This window comes from Papio anubis, chromosome 17 (genome assembly GCF_008728515.1).
Source record: "Papio anubis isolate 15944 chromosome 17, Panubis1.0, whole genome shotgun sequence".
In the NCBI taxonomy this organism is placed as follows: Eukaryota; Metazoa; Chordata; class Mammalia; order Primates; family Cercopithecidae; genus Papio; species Papio anubis.
In genome coordinates, this window is record NC_044992.1 from 66,458,767 (window position 1) to 66,474,082 (window position 15,316).

Genomic DNA, 15,316 nt, shown 5'->3' on the forward strand with positions numbered 1-15,316 from the left:
GCTCCCTCATAGACATGCTGCTTCAGTAAAACCACGTGGGGGGCCCAGAATCTGGGGGCTCTGACCCAGGGGATCCACGCGCCATGTTTTGCAAAACATGAGCTGAGGCCTTGTCCCTCTAGTCTCTGCCCGGGTCTCCTTCCCACATCCCGACCCTGTGCTCTTTGGCTGTGCTGTTCCCCAGCTCTGGAGTTTTCTGCCATCCACCTCGGTAGCAGGGAGGCCCTTGCCCCTGCCCCCTAGAGCTCCAGGGCTGCACACAAGAGCCCCCCATCTCTCAACAAGCACGAGGGCCTGTCTCACTGACACTTGGTACCTCCACTATCAGCAGGGCTGCATGACTATGAGGGTGTGATCTGTGAACAGGAGGGCAGGGGTATCTATTTGGGGGTATTGTGGGGGTGTGCGTTTCAGATCTGGAGGCAGTAAGAGGTGTTGGCGGTAATTTACAGGCTGATATACACATTAGGTGATGGTGTGAGGCATGGGGTCCATTGGAGACGCAGGTGCTTGCAGAGTGATGTGGCATAGGTGTCGATGGTGTGAAATAAACTGTGCCTGGAGTTGCATTATGTGTTTGGAGTAAAATGAGGTATGTGTGTTTGGGGGTCATGTAAGATAGGTTGTAGGTGTGTGGTATGATAGTACGTGTGTTTGTTTGTAGTAGGAGGTAGTTTGAGGCATAATACAAAGTTGTGTGTGGGGCATGTTATGAAGTGTGTTTGTGGTATAATGTAGGGTGTGAGGCATGTGTATTTATGGTATGATGTGAGGCAGATGTGTGTGGCCTGATGTAGGGTGTGTGTGTATATATTTGTGGTGTGATTTGAGGGGGTATGTGTGAGTTGTATGAGGTGTGTGTATAGGGCATGTGTGGTGTGATTTTGTGATTTGAGGTGTGTGTGTGGTATGAGGTGTGTGGTGTGATTTGAGGTGTGGGTGGTGAGGTGTGTGGTGTGATTTGAGGGATGAAGTGTGTGTAGTGTGAGGTGTGTGTGTGCATGTGGTGAGGTATATGTGTCTGTAGTGTGATTTGAGGGTGTGTTTGTTGTGTGTGTGTGGTGTGAGGTGTGTGTCTGGTGTGATTTGAGGGGGTGTGTGTGGTGTGAGGTGTATGTGGTGTGATTTGATGTGTGTGTGTATGTGGTGTGAGATGTGTGTGGTGTGATTTGAGGTGTGTGTGGTGAGGTGTGTGGTGTGATTTGGGGGTGTGTGCGGTGTGAGGTGTGTTGTGTAATTTGAGGTATGTTGATGAGGTGTGTGGTGAGATTTGAGGTGTGAAGTGTGTGGTGTGATTTGAGGTGTGTGTGGTTTGAGGTGTGTGGTGATCTGAGGTGTGTGTGGTGAGGTATATGGTGTGATTTGAGGGGTGAGGTGTGTGTGGTCTGAGATGTGTGTGTGTGTGGTGAGGTGTGTGTCTGTGGTGTGTTGTGGGGCGGGTGTACACGTGTGAGTGTCTGTGGTGCGTGTCTGGGGAGAGACACAGGCTACCACAGCACATGCACAGCCTCAGAGTGAACGTTAGGAGGCCCAAATTTCCTCCCCAGAGACCACACGGATCCCTTAGTGAGTGCTTGTTCTGTACAGCCCCTGTTCCCTGTTCTGAACATTCTTGACCCCAACCTGCTTCTGACTCACCCAAGGCTGCCCTTGAACACCCTACAGGACATTACAGTGGCCCTGGGGACAGTGTACACACCCTCCAAGCATAACATTACCCACACACCGCAAACCCAGCAGGCCAGACAGGGACCGCCTGGAGGAGAGCCCAGAGCCCCTCTCCCCGTGTTCAAAGACTTCTTCCCTAGATCAGATTCCTCCATCCAGTCTAGCGCAGCAACGCAGCAAGGAAGTGCTTCAGGTCACTGCTCCTTCTGGATGATTCGAGCTAATGTTCAACCTTCTGTATTCCAAACCCACCACAGGACAAAGAGGGCCTTGGAGCCAACAACACAAACCACAGCTGGAGGCTAGAAATCTGAACTCAGGGTACCAGCAGGGCCACACTCCCTCTGAAGGCCCCAGGGAAGGGTCATTCCTTCTCTTCCATGGCCCTGGTGGCTCCCAGGAGACCTTGGCATTCCTTGGCTTGCAGCCGCACTGTTCCCATCTCACCTCTGTCTTCACCTGGTTGTCTTTTCCCTGTGTCTCTTTCTTCTTATGACACCAGTCCTACTGAATTAATGGCCTGCCCTATGCCAGTGTAACCTCATCTTAATAGTGATATCTGCAATGACCACATTTCCAAGTAAGGGCACGATCTGAGGTACTGGTGGCTCAGACCTCAACCTTTCTTTGGGAGGACACAATTCAATCCATAACAGCATGGTTTAGATAGAAGGTGAGCATAAGGCATGCCCCTTCCCGTCTCTCATTCTTCCTCCACCATTTCCCTCCTGCAATGAAAACCCGCATCCTGGCTGGGCAAAGTGGCTCACATCTGTAATCCCAACACTTTGGGAGGCTAAGCCAGGCGGATCGCCTGAGGTCAGCAGTTCAAGACCAGAGTGTCCAACGTGGTGAAGCTTCATCTCTACTAAGAATACAAAAATTAGCCAGGCATGATGGCATGCACCTGTAGTCCCAGCTGCTCCAGAGGCTGAGGCAGGAGAATTGCTTGAACCTGGCAGGCAGAGGCTGCAATGAGCTGAGATCCCACCACTGCACTCCAGCCTGGGCGACAAAGTGAGACTTCGTCTCCAGGAGCCCACGGCATTGAGCAGACCTCGGCACTATTTGAAGCAAGAGCCTCTGGCATCCAAATAGCAACCAACACCACACCTCTGTAGTGTGCTGCACAGCCTCCACTCTCCAATCTGTGGCTCCCTGTTTGAGTCCCGCCCTATGCCCAGCTGAGGTTATAGCACGCTCACCTCCAGAAGAGGTAACCCAAGCTCTTTACTCTACTGGAGATCACCTCTGTCCCCACTCTGAGCGCTTCTCCCAGCTGACAGAAAATACCTCCAGCTAATATCAAAAAATACAGGACTGGAGGCTGGCGTACAAAGTCAGTCCCCACAGGCCAATGGTGGCCCATAAGCCATGTCTACCCCTGCCCCTCACCTCCACACCTAAGTTAAGAATTGCAGGCCGGGCACAGTGGCTCTAGCCTGTAATCCCAGCACTTTGGGAGGCCGAGGCGGGCGGATCGTCTGAGGTCAGGAACTTGAGACCAGCTTGGCCAGCATGGGGAAACCCCATGTCTATTAAAAATACAAAAAAAAAATAGCCGGGCGTAGTGTCGCGCACCTGTAATCCCAATTACTCCGGGAGACTGAGGCAGGAGTATCGCTTGAACCCGGGAAGCAAAGGTTGCAGTGAGGCAAGATCGCACCACTGCACTCCAGACTGGGCGACAGAGTAAGACTTTGTCTCAAAAAAAAAAGAAAAAAGGTGAGGGTACCCGTCTCCAGGTACCCCTCTCCAGCTCTCCCCTCGCTACACACCCCTCAAACAGTCCCTCTGTAAATCACCCGTCCTATTCCTTGGTAACCTGAAGCTGCTTATAGAATGTGGAGATGGGGGTAATTGAAAGGTCGGCCCAGGCCACAGAGTCCCTAAGCTCTGCTACGGGCAACCCCAGCTGCACTCTCCACCTTCTGTCACCAGGAGCTGCCGGGCGCCTGGGATATCCTGGCAGCTCTGCTCAAAATGATCCACGACTTCATGAATTTATTTGGCTCCTCCTCGGGGCCAGGAGTGAGTGTCATGGGTAAATAAGGCCTGCCCCGCCTTCAGGAGCGGTCCACTAGGAGATGTGTGCTGTGCAGCCCTCTTGCGAAAGCTCTACCCTGGCGGGACATTCTGGGCACAGCCCAACAGGCAGGGGTAAACGAGAGGTGATCCATACTAAAGGGTCAAAGTCCCAGCACCAGACAGAGGTCCCAAAACACCGCAGCGCACATGTGCTGCAAGGCGAGTATGGGTTGGTAAACAAAACTATATTCAGATGAGCTCGGGCCGTGTGCCTTAGCAGAAGCGGAACTGTCTCGGCGCCATCCGCGGAGGCGCAGCCCAGGGGTCCCCCGCTCTCCGCCTCGCCACCTGGGGACCGCCCACGGCCCGGGACTCGGGCGCCGCCTGCTGTCGCGCCGCGCAGCGATTACGGGAACTTTTCCGCAGCAGACGGGGTCTCCGCGGCCTGCTCCCCCGGGGGCAACTAAGCGACCACAGGGGACCAGTCCCGGGGCTGGATGTGGCCCACGCCCTAAGCACACGGAGCCGGGCCGGGGTTGCTCAGGGAGGCTGCCCGCCCCTTGGTACGGACTCTGCGGCTGTGCGCGCCCTCAGGGAACAGCAAGCTCCGAGCCGGTGTCGTCGAGGGGGTGGCGGGACGGAGGGAGGAGCCTGCGGGGTCCGGGTCGAGGGAGGGGGGAGTGGGCGGGGCCGGGGCGGGTCGGTTCCTGAGCTCTCCTTCGGCTGCGGGCCGGCAGTGCTCACCTCTCGTCCAGGGACATGACGGGCACGCCAGGCGCCGCTGCCACCCGAGATGGCGAGGCCCCCGAGCGCTCCCCGCCCTGCAGTCCGAGCTTCGACCTCACGGGCAAGGTGGGTGGGCCTCTTCCGTGAGACCCCCGCCCTCCTCGGCGCTAGCCCCTTCCTGGCTGCGTCTGGGTTGGACTCAGCCCTTTCCCTCAGGCAGCTGGGTCTCCCAGAGGAGGGAGGGAGAGAGGGTCAGGACACAGCCCCTGGGGCCGTCCCAAGCTCCAGGGGTCTCTGCTGGCTCGGTGTGGGCGGGTCGCAGAAGATCGCAAAGACTGAGTCATCCCCCCGCCGGCCCCAACTCAGTTCTCTTCTGCCACACTGTGGCAAATATAAGTCCCCGGGAGCCCATGCTTCTTGGTGAGGGTTAAGCGCGCAACTCTGGGGACTCAGGCTGGGAAGTGCTGGGAGATGGGGACCGCCCGGAGACTCTGAGAGGACGTCCTCTGCTGGCGGAGAAACTGGTGTTAATGCCGTTTTCCGAGCTAAGCTCTCAGTTGAGATCTGACATCCCGGTTTAAGGCCTGAGGTCCCCCAGCTGCTCCCCTCCCAGTGGCAGCTGGGAGGCACTGCCTCCCACTTTCCTCCCTGCAGTCGGAAGCCCCTCCTCCCAGAAGGATGTTGCGAACTGGCCTGCAGGCCACCTGGGAATTTTTCGAACCTGAGAAAGATCTCAGTGGTTGGTCTTTCGCATCCCGCACTTGAGAGAAATCCAAGGCTGCTCTCTGGGGCTTGCTCCCTCTACAGGGGTGTCCTATATGGAAACAGATAGAGGCAGCAGTGGACTGGTCTGTTGCCTTCCATCTGTGTGCTTGGAGTGAGCGGGTACCAGAAACCGAAAGAATTGCTGAGGGAGCCTAGAGCTTCCACTCTTCCTCTGCAGGGTTGGGAATGGAATGAGGGCTGTCCTGGATTCCGCTGCATGGCCTTGAAGGAGACCTGCCTCTTTCTGGGCCTCGGTTTCCTCCCCGACACCAGGGCTCACCCATGCTGGGAGCCTCAGCCTCCCCCCCGTGTTTCGGGGGAGCCACCCTGCAAGTCATCCGCCCAGAGCCGTTGAGATAGGCGTCCTGTGTGGGCTTGCGGCAGGAAATGGGCCCCTGCACCCTGGGAGAGGGGGAGCTGCTGTTGGCCAGGCCCCAGGCTGAGGGGGACTGCCTGACCTTGTTGCCCTGCAAACCAGCTGGGTTGTTTGCCTAGGAGGTGGCCAGGCTAGGCAGCTGTTTGTGTTTGGTGGAATCACCGAGCTGGGTGGGTAGCTGGCATCGTTTGCTCAAGGCAGCTGTGATCTGTAAAGTACACAAAGACTGGCCCTGTCTCCCTCCTTCCTACTCTGGGGCTGGGACCCGGGAGCCAGGGAGGAGTGCAGGCTCCAGAGACCTCCTATCCCTCACCCCTTCATGTGTTCCCTGGCCAAGCGACATTGGCAGGAGAGTTGGTCCCCAGCCTCCCCGGGCCTGTCCCAGGGGACTGAGTCCAGGACCCTCTGAGAAAGCCTGGCAGGAACTCCTTGGACCAGACTAGGGGTGACGGGGCCCGCAGGCAGACAGTTCCCACCCCTGGGCCACTCTTCCCTGGGTCTTAGGTGATTCACCACGATGATTGGCCCTAGCCATTAACAGACTCTAGAAAGACCTCAAAGAAAGTATCCCTCCTCCTTCTACCCACTATGGAAACCATGCCACAGAAAGGTTAAGGAATCTTCCTAAAGTCACACAGTAGGCCATTGACAAACCAAGACCCATCCTTCATACCCCTTCTGCTCAGCCAACCCTGCCTCTCCACCAGAGTTAACCAATCCCAGTACCCCATGCCACAGCAGGAATGCCTTTGGGCTCCACTGTCAAGTTCAGAACCTCAAAATAATTAAAACCTAGTCCCCACTCAACCCATTAAGCCATCTAACCAGCAGTTGGGAAAATTCCAACATTGGATCTAGACCCCTGTTCTCCAAGACTGGAGAAGACGGGACAAAGGGCTCCTCTCCACCATTCCTGCATGTCCCTGGGAAAGATGAGCAGAGCAGAGCAGAGCCAGACTGTAAAGGAGAGGGCCACACCCCCTTCATAGGTTCCCTCCTTGGTACTCCTGCTACCCACAGCAACCCCAGGATGCCAATCTGCAGCCACGCGTCCCATGTGGGAGGTTTCTGCTGAAAGAACTTCCGACTACATCTCCCCACTTTAGTATAAATTTCAACCTTCCCTAATTCATGCAACCTTTTTTTTTTTTTTTTTTTTTTTTGAGACAGAGTCTCGCTCTGTCACCCAGGCTGGAGTGCAGTGACGCAATCTCAGCTCCTGGGTTCAAGCTACTCTCCTGTCTCAGCCTCCGGAGTAACTGGGATACAGGTGTGTGCCCCCACTCCCGGCTGGTTTTTTGTATTTTTAGTAGAGATGGGATTTCTCCATGTTGGCCAGGCTGGTCTCAAACTCCCGACCTCAGGTGATCCTCCTACCTTGGGCTCCCGAAGTGCTGGAATTACACACATGAGCCACCGCGCCCGGCCTCATGCAACCTTTTAATAAACATAAAATGTCATTAGAAACTTCCGGTTGGGCGGGGTGGCTCATGCCTGTAATCCCAGCACTTTGGGAGGCTGAGACAGGCGGATCAGCTGAGGTCAGGAGTTCAAGACCAGCCTAACCAACATGGAGAAACCCCGTCTCTACTAAAAATACAAAATTAGCAAGGCGAGTGGTGCACACCTCTAATCCCAGCTACTCAGGAGGCTGAGGCAGGAAAATCGTTTGAACCTGGGAGGCAGAGGTTGTGGTGAGCCAAGATCTCGCCATTGCACCCCAGCTTGGGCAATAAGAGCAAAACGAAGGAAGGGAGGAAGGGACGAAGGAAAGAAATTTTGTGATCCCCCCCAAAAAAACCCCAAACAGTAGTCATTATAGAGTATGCAAATGACCATGCCCCACCCCCAGTAGATTTTGATAGACTCCTTTGGGTGGGATTCCTTGTCCAAGATATTGACACTTCCCTCTCCTGTCAGTGTAGCCCAGCCCATGCGTGTACTCACGAGTGGACAAGGGATGACACGAGTACACAGAGGGACGGAATCCCTGCATGGTGTGGCTATGAGCAAATGTGGCCAGTGTCTAGATTGTGCAAATGTGATGGTTCTCTGGGGCCACGGAGCACACTTGGGGACCTGTTCATGGTGAGGTCTCAATTCGGGCCTCTAGGAACTTGAGTGAGGACAGGAGGGTCTAGAGGGAGAGCCTAGAAGGCTGAGCCAAGGAGCACAGAGAGGAGAGGCAAGGTGAAGGCGCTGGCAGGCTTTCTGGAAGCAGGTGCCCCTTGGTGCGGTCAGCATTCATGCCGCCCCTCTTCTTCTCTGATCCTCTCCATGTGTCTCTCCTGAAATCCCAGAAGCTCCCCCTGACTCCCCATTAACTGCCTCTGCCCCTACCTCCTAGGTGATGCTTCTGCCCCTACCTCCTAGGTGATGCTTCTGGGAGACTCAGGCGTCGGCAAAACATGTTTCCTGATCCGATTCAAAGACGGGGCCTTCCTGTCCGGAGCCTTCATAGCCACCGTCGGCATAGACTTCAGGGTGAGGTGGTTGCAGGAGCCTGCTTCCAGCAGCAAGCCAGGGCTGTGGCTCAGGCACAGGACGGTTGTCCCCCCTCCCTTGCTCACCCTGGCTCCCAGGGACTCCCGAGGCTCATGCCTGAAGGGCACACAACTCGCTCCCCCAGGACCACAGAGGTGGCTGGGTCAAAGTAGACTGGGCAAGGTTGGCTCCTTGCCCAACTATAGGATGCAAAAAAATTAGACTGAGTCTTCGTTTCCACCTCCATTCCTGGGGAACTTCTCCCAAGCAAGGCAGCCGCAGGCATGGCATAAGCTGAATGTCTTGGCCCACAGAGGCCCTGCTCATTGCCCTCCTACCTGGGCCCCTTTGGCAAGACCTCAAAAGTCAATTAGCCTTTCTGGAGTTCCCGGGAAGCATAGCCCTGCACTGGGTTTAAGAGCTGGGCTTGGGCCGGGTGCGGTGGCTCACGCCTGTAATCCCAGCACTTTGGGAGGCCAAGGCGGGCGGATCACAAGGTCAGGAGTTCAAGACCAGCCTGGCCAACATGGTGAAACCCCGTCTCTACTAAAAATACAAAAATTAGCCGGGTGTAGTGGCACGCTCCTGTAGTCCCAGCTACTCGGGAGGCTGAGGCAGGAGAATCATTTGAACCCAGGTGGTGGAGGTTGCAGTGAGCTGAGATCGTGCCACTGCACTCCAGCCTGGGTGACAGAGCGAGACTCCATCTCAAAAATAAAAGAAAAGAAGAAAAAAAAAGCTGGGCTTGATCGGGCACAGTGGCTCACACCTGTAATCCAAACACTTCGGGAGGTCGAAGCAGGAGGATCACCTGAGCTCAGGAGTTCGAGACCAGCCTGGTCAACATGGTGAAACCCTGTCTCTACCAAAAATACAAAAAAATTTGCCAGGCGTGATGGTGCATGCCTGTAATCCCAGCTACTGGGGAGGCTGAGGCAGGAGAATCTCTTGAACCTGGGAGGCAGAGGTTGCAGTGAGTCGAGATCGTGCCACTGCACTCCAGCCTGGGCAACAAGAGCAGAAACTCTTGTCTCAAAAAAAAAAAAAAAAAAAAAAGAGCTGGGCTGGCCATGTGGGGAGAGACAGCAGCTCACCAGGGACCCTCCCTCTCACCTTGACGGCTCCATCTCACAAATCCGCGTCAGGGATGCTGGGCGCTGCACACCCAAAGTGTTCAACAGAGGAAAGGTCTCACCCTGGCAGGCGGGGCTCTACAGCTCCAAACAGGCAGAAAGCGAATGCTTCCTTCACCAGATAATTAGTGGGCAGCTAAAGAAAAGATGCTGCTGGCCGGGCGCGGTGGCTCAAGCCTGTAATCCCAGCACTTTGGGAGGCCGAGATGGGCGGATCACGAGGCCAGGAGATCGAGACCATCCTGGCTAACACAGTGAAACCCCGTCTCTACTAAAAAAATACAAAAAACTAGCCGGGCGAGGTGGCGGGCGCCTGTAGTCCCAGCTACTCGGGAGGCTGAGGCAGGAGAATGACGTAAACCCGGGAGGCGGAGCTTGCAGTGAGCTGAGATCCGGCCACTGTACTCCAGCCCAGGCGACAGAGTGAGACTCCGTCTCAAAAAAAAAAAAAAAAAAAAAAGATGCTGCTACAGATGTAGCCTCAGGTCCCCAGGATGCAGGCAAGCACCCCATCTCCAGGGGCTTGGTCATAATCCCAGGACCAGGCTCCAGGAGATGGAGACTGAAGTGGGGAAAAGGCAGGGCCTCCAGTAGCACCCAGCCCTCCAGCCCTGGGCTGCCTGATCCCTGGAGAGAGCCAGGAAGCTTCTCAGGCTCCTCTTGGCCTGCTGTTGTGAGAAGGGCAGATACAGTCCCCAGAAGAGACGACTCCACAGTGGAGGTGTCTGCAGATGGCATTCCTGCTGCCCTGATGGTATGATGTGGCTGGAGACAGTTCTGGGGCTCGCTGCACCCACTCTAGGCCTGGAGAGGGACGAAGACAGGATGTCTGCAGAGCTGAGGAGCCACGCGACTCCCACCCTCCCATCCTCTGCCTTTTTCTGTTTCAGAACAAGGTGGTGACCGTGGATGGCATGAGAGTGAAGCTGCAGGTGAGACCAGAGGCTGGAGTTGGGGAGGGAGGATGGAGGACCTGCCCTTCCTTCTCACCCTGAACCACAGGAGGCCTGCAGCCCTGCCCTCTGCCTGGGGCAATTTCCTGTGGGGCCCATGAGAGGAAATGGCTTTTGTTTATTTGATGTCTGCAGAAAAAGCAGTTCCCAGGCACCCTCTCATCTGTGAAAGGTAGCTCCAAATGCCTTCAGACAAGCTTAGCCTCCAACCATCTCCTCCCTAGCTGCCTGGGCTTTATCTGCTCTTAGGAGATTGGACATCCCCAACCCCTGGGCTAGAGGAGAGGAGAAGATTCTCTTTTTTTTTTTTTTTTGAGACGGAGTCTCACTCTGTCGCCCAGGCTGGAGTACAGTGGCGCAATCTTGGCTCACTGCAACCTCTGCCTCCTGGGTTCACGCCATTCTCCTGCCTCAGCCTCCTGAGTAGCTGGGACTACAGGGTACAGGGGCCCACCACCACGCCTGGCTAATTTTTTGTATTTTTAGTAGAGACGGGTTTTCACCATGTTAGCCAGTATGGTCTCGATCTCCTGATCTTGTGATCCGCCCACCTCGGCCTCCCACAGTGCTGGGATTACTGGTGTGAGCCGCCACGCTTGGCTGAGGAGATGATTCTGAAGGAGCTTGAGAACTCAGTAACTGCTACTGTCCAGGTCATTAGATGCTCAAGAGCTCATGAGAATTTAAAGAAGGAAACAGCCCCACCTTCCCACAGATATCTCATACCACAAAGCAGGCCCTCTCCAACCAGTACATTCCTTGCACCTGCCTCCTTCTGACCGTTTCTCCATCCCATCCCCTCCCAGATCTGGGACACCGCTGGGCAGGAACGATTCCGAAGCGTCACCCATGCTTATTACAGAGACGCCCAGGGTAAGTCCCTCGCACCCTCCAGTCCCTACCCCAGCCCCTTGGTAGCTCCTATGCTGCTGCCTAAGTCCCCTCTGTGATCCTCTCCCCCTCCAGCCTTGCTTCTGCTGTACGACATCACCAGCAAATCTTCTTTTGACAGCATCAGGGTAGGTCCTCCCTTCCCCTGGCCGCTACCCATAAGCAGCCAAGGTAAGGTCTGTGCAAGCTGAGGTTGCTTCCTGCCCTGTGGAAAGGGGGTGGAGCGTGGAATCCTGCTGCCTTCTGAAAAACACCTACTTGTGACTCAGAAGTCATATCTTCTGCCTTGTATTTGGTGGCCACGTGGGCATGAAGGCCAAGCAGACTGTTGTGACCCCGTGCCACCTTCTTAGCTTTCACTGTGATTCATGAGTGTGTTTTGTGACAAAGTGTTCAGAATGGCCCCCACTCCACCCTAGATAATTATCCACAGAGACCAAGGGAAAAACACAACCAGAAAAGTCCACACATACATCCAGGGCAAGTTGCAAGAAAGTGACTCAGTCAGACAGAGTGAGTGGCTATATCCTCACAACAAAACTATTATGGAGACAAAAATTTGATAAATTCAAGCACCAGTTCTGTGCATGACATTGTATAGGTTTCATGAATTCCCTGACCTCAAGGACAGTTTGCTGACAAGCAAAGTAGGAGAATAAAACATTTATATAGATAAAATATGGAAAATCCATGGCACTCATACTCCCACCTCCTACCCCATGCTCATGGCAGACATCACTAATCACTCACAGTACTTTTGATCACTGAAACCCTTATGTGGTCTTAGAATCTTCAACAGGGCACTCCAAGAAATCACTGGTGACAACCAACTGATTTGTGAGATAAGGTCTCCATGCATCTGGATCTTCAATAGAACTGATAGTTGAACAGCATAAAATGGGGAGGGTGGGGCCACTGTGGTTCGAGCCACCAAGGAAGGCCACCCAGGCCTGGATTGGCCAGAACAAAGGTACAGATGAGAGAATGCACAGGGCATCGTATTCAAGGTAGTGAGTAGCTGAGGACAGTCAAACCGAGCAGAAGAAGAAAGGGGCAGTGGGAGGAGGAGAATGCCAGTCTCAGCACACCCTTTCCCACAGGCCTGGCTCACTGAGATTCATGAGTATGCCCAGAGGGACGTGGTGATCATGCTGCTAGGCAACAAGGTGAGTGGCTCCGGGGCAGGGTCAGCCCAGCCCTGCACTTCCTCAGCCCTAGCCAGCCCCATAACCACCCAAGAACAGTTATCTAGGCATCCTTCCTGAAAAGGACTCTGCAGCCTCCGGCTCAGGAGTCAGACGTATCTGGAGGCTTCTGCCCATCCCACGTGCCCCTTCCAAGGAAAAATCCAAGCTGTTGCCTGAGAAATCAAGGGGTGCCCAGTGCTCAGCCCCCATTAGAGCAGAGTGAACAGGGTCCCAGGTCAGGGGCTAAGACTGCAAAGGGTTAGCCCCAACTGCTGTCCCCTTCCAAGACTGAGTCATCACACCCTTTACCAAAGGTGAGATCCCAGGATTAGGAGCTACACTGGGCAAAAATCCTGGCCCCAGGCCAATCACACCTGCTTGCAGTCCCTTGGGCCACCAGCAGAGGGCAGGCAGTGCCTGCTTCTGGGGCAAAATATGGGCCCGCTGGGGCGGAGGCCTCCTTCCCCAGAGTGACCCTTTTGGGCTTGACAGGCGGATATGAGCAGCGAAAGAGTGATCCGTTCCGAAGACGGAGAGACCCTGGCCAGGGTAAGTGATTTCTGTGGGACAGGGTGAAGGGTGGGGGCAGCCCGAGGCTGGCCCTGAGGACACTCTCTCCCGGGCAGGAGTACGGCGTTCCCTTCCTGGAGACCAGCGCCAAGACAGGCATGAATGTGGAGTTAGCCTTTCTGGCCATCGCCAAGTGAGAGCTGGACAGGGAAGGGAAGTGTGCGGGGCGGGGCGGCACCCTCCAGGAATCCAGTAGGGCCCGGCCCCTGGCCCAGCCCCTGGACACACCTGCATTCTGCAGGCTGAGGTCCATTTGCTCTGGGCCACTGGGAGGTGGGAGGGGACTGCTCAGCTCCTCACCCCAGCTCACCCCAGCCCAGCCCATTGCCTCTTCTTCAAGGGAGCTGAAATACCGGGCCGGGCAGCAGGCGAATGAGCCCAGCTTCCAGATCCGAGACTATGTGGAGTCCCAGAAGAAGCGCTCCAGCTGCTGCTCCTTCATGTGAATCCCAAGGGGCAGAGAGGAGGCTCTGGAGGCCCAGGGGATGCAGCCGTCCCCCCCAGGCCTGGCTTATTCCAAGCGGCTGAGCCAATGGGGAGAAAGATGGAGGACCCAGTGCACAGCCTCTTCCTACTAGGGAGCTGTACTCCAGCTCCTACTTGAGTTCCTGCGGTCTCCCCGCATCCACGGGGAGGGTAAAACACTTAGCTTTTATTTTAATAGTACATAATTTAATACCAAAAAAAAAGGCACCTGGATGCCCAAAAAACCAAGGCTGGGCCCTAGTAACCCTTTTGCTTTCTAGGACTTGGGGGGCTGGCCCTCCCTCCTAAACATAACAAAGGTGGTGTTGCTCCAGCTCAGCCCCAGGGGACACAGATGCACTTTGGGGGTAAGGGCAGGTAATGACTCCATCGCACCCTCAGTTCAGCTGGAGAGAGGCTGAGCTGACCCCAGCCTTCACTGTCTCCTGCTCTCCAGGAGCTTATCTTCACCACCCCATCCCCTCAAATAAGTGGGCCCTTGTGCTGTGAGGGAGACCAAAGCCTCAGGGAAGATAAGAGGTATGGAGATGGGAGGTGGAGGACACAGGGCAGAGAGTAGGGTCGGGCTGGCTACCTCTGGCCTTACTAACACCCCCTTGGAGGCATGCCCCTTTTCTCCAGCACACAAGCACATTGGGGCACCTGGAAATATTGGTTCCAGGCTCCTGTTCTCTGGACCTCAGATCCTGGGGGAGACCCTCCCCACGGAATCCCTGGCTTAGCTACCTTCCTGCCTGTGCACCTAAAAACCTCAGGTCAGAACCAGGAAAATAGTTTTGTTTTTTATTTTTTTGAGATGGAGTCTCGCTCTGTTGCCCAGGCTGGGGTGCAGTGGTGCAATCTCCGCTTACTGCAACCTCCATCCCCTGGGGCTCAAGTGATCCTCCCACCTCAGCCCCCCAAGTAGCTGGGACTACAGGTGTGCACCACCACACTTGGCTAATTTTTGTATTTTTTGTAGACACAGGGTTTCGCCATGTTACCCAGGCTGGTCTTAAACTCCTGAGCTCAAGCGACTTGCCGGCCTCGGCCTCCCAAAGTACTGGGATTACAGGCAGGAGGCACCACACCCAGCCGAGATGTGTCTTATCCCAATCCTTTGGCAGGCATGCAGCTCCACAGGCAATTTCTTCAAGCAGCTGAAGTGTTTAGCTCTCCCGGGTTAAGAGCCAGATAAGGAGAAATCCCTTTCCTAGGTTTGGAATGTGTTGTGAAAAAGAAATCCCTGGCTCCTGGAGCTGGTGGGAGACAAGATTAAGCAAACCTCCCCCCACGTGTATCCCTTTGACCGCAAGCTCTGCCTCCTCCCTGACCACCCATGCCCTTTCCTTTAACTTCTCAAATAGATACCAGGGCCTAAACTGCTTTACCTCCCCACCTACTCCGTCAGGTTAGGGGGTGGGAGGTCACCCATTTCTGAATTAAACCAATGCAATGTGAGTAAAACAAGGTCATGTGGGTATGTCGGGGGTAGAGAAAGGGGTAGCAAGTTCATGTGGCCTCTTTGGTCACATGTCTCCCAAAGCTCTGACCCCTGCCATTGGAAGTGGACAGGAGACATGAGGTCATGACCTGCAGGCACCTTTACTGCAGCTCTGCAGGCCTGAGTGGGGATGGGGGGGAGGAAGAAGTATGCGCTGCACATTTCTGAGCCTACAGCATTTGCTTTCAAGGCAGAAATCTTGCTCTGAGCAGTCAGCGGCTCCAGTTTGGGCCGATGAGGAAGCTCTCCGTGGCCTCAACCAGGCAGAGCAGGGAGGAGGTTGACATTGCCAGTCTCTTCTGGGGCCCAAGGCAGGTTGCAGGAGCTCCAATCCCGTAGACAGCTCTGGGCCTCTTGCATTTGAGTTTTTCAGAATTAAACTGTAGTATTTTGGAAAGCACATCCTGTCCACTGTTTCTTTGAAGTGAGCGTGGCAGGGGGGGTCCTGTTGAAGGAATTGTCATTCACTGCCAAAATCATTCCATCCTCCTTCCTCAGTGTCTGTCCTCAGATGGCCAGCTACCCTCCTAAGAGATTGTCTCCCCGCCTCTGTGACCAGCCTCTCT

The 15,316-nt window shown here is 55.1% G+C and overlaps 1 protein-coding gene across 7 annotated transcripts in view; it reads left to right on the plus strand.

Annotated features, from left to right (window-relative positions):
* Positions 1-15,150, plus strand: part of RAB37 (RAB37, member RAS oncogene family) — a 79,057-nt gene extending 63,907 nt beyond the window's left edge. Inside the window, exons 1-9 of one of the 7 annotated variants that reach the window (XM_003913389.4) lie at positions 4,380-4,548; positions 7,937-8,047; positions 10,071-10,112; positions 10,940-11,006; positions 11,100-11,152; positions 12,125-12,190; positions 12,704-12,760; positions 12,838-12,914; positions 13,122-15,150. In XM_003913389.4, the coding sequence (XP_003913438.2) occupies positions 4,456-4,548; positions 7,937-8,047; positions 10,071-10,112; positions 10,940-11,006; positions 11,100-11,152; positions 12,125-12,190; positions 12,704-12,760; positions 12,838-12,914; positions 13,122-13,227 (672 nt within the window). In that variant the 5' untranslated portion in view covers positions 4,380-4,455 and the 3' untranslated portion in view covers positions 13,228-15,150. Of the gene's footprint in view, positions 1-4,379; positions 4,549-7,910; positions 8,048-10,070; positions 10,113-10,939; positions 11,007-11,099; positions 11,153-12,124; positions 12,191-12,703; positions 12,761-12,837; positions 12,915-13,101 lie in introns of those variants that run through there. The other 6 variants (XM_021927931.2, XM_017950947.3, XM_021927930.1 and 3 more) reach the window with 6 other exon arrangements.
* Positions 15,151-15,316: the final 166 nt, after the last annotated feature.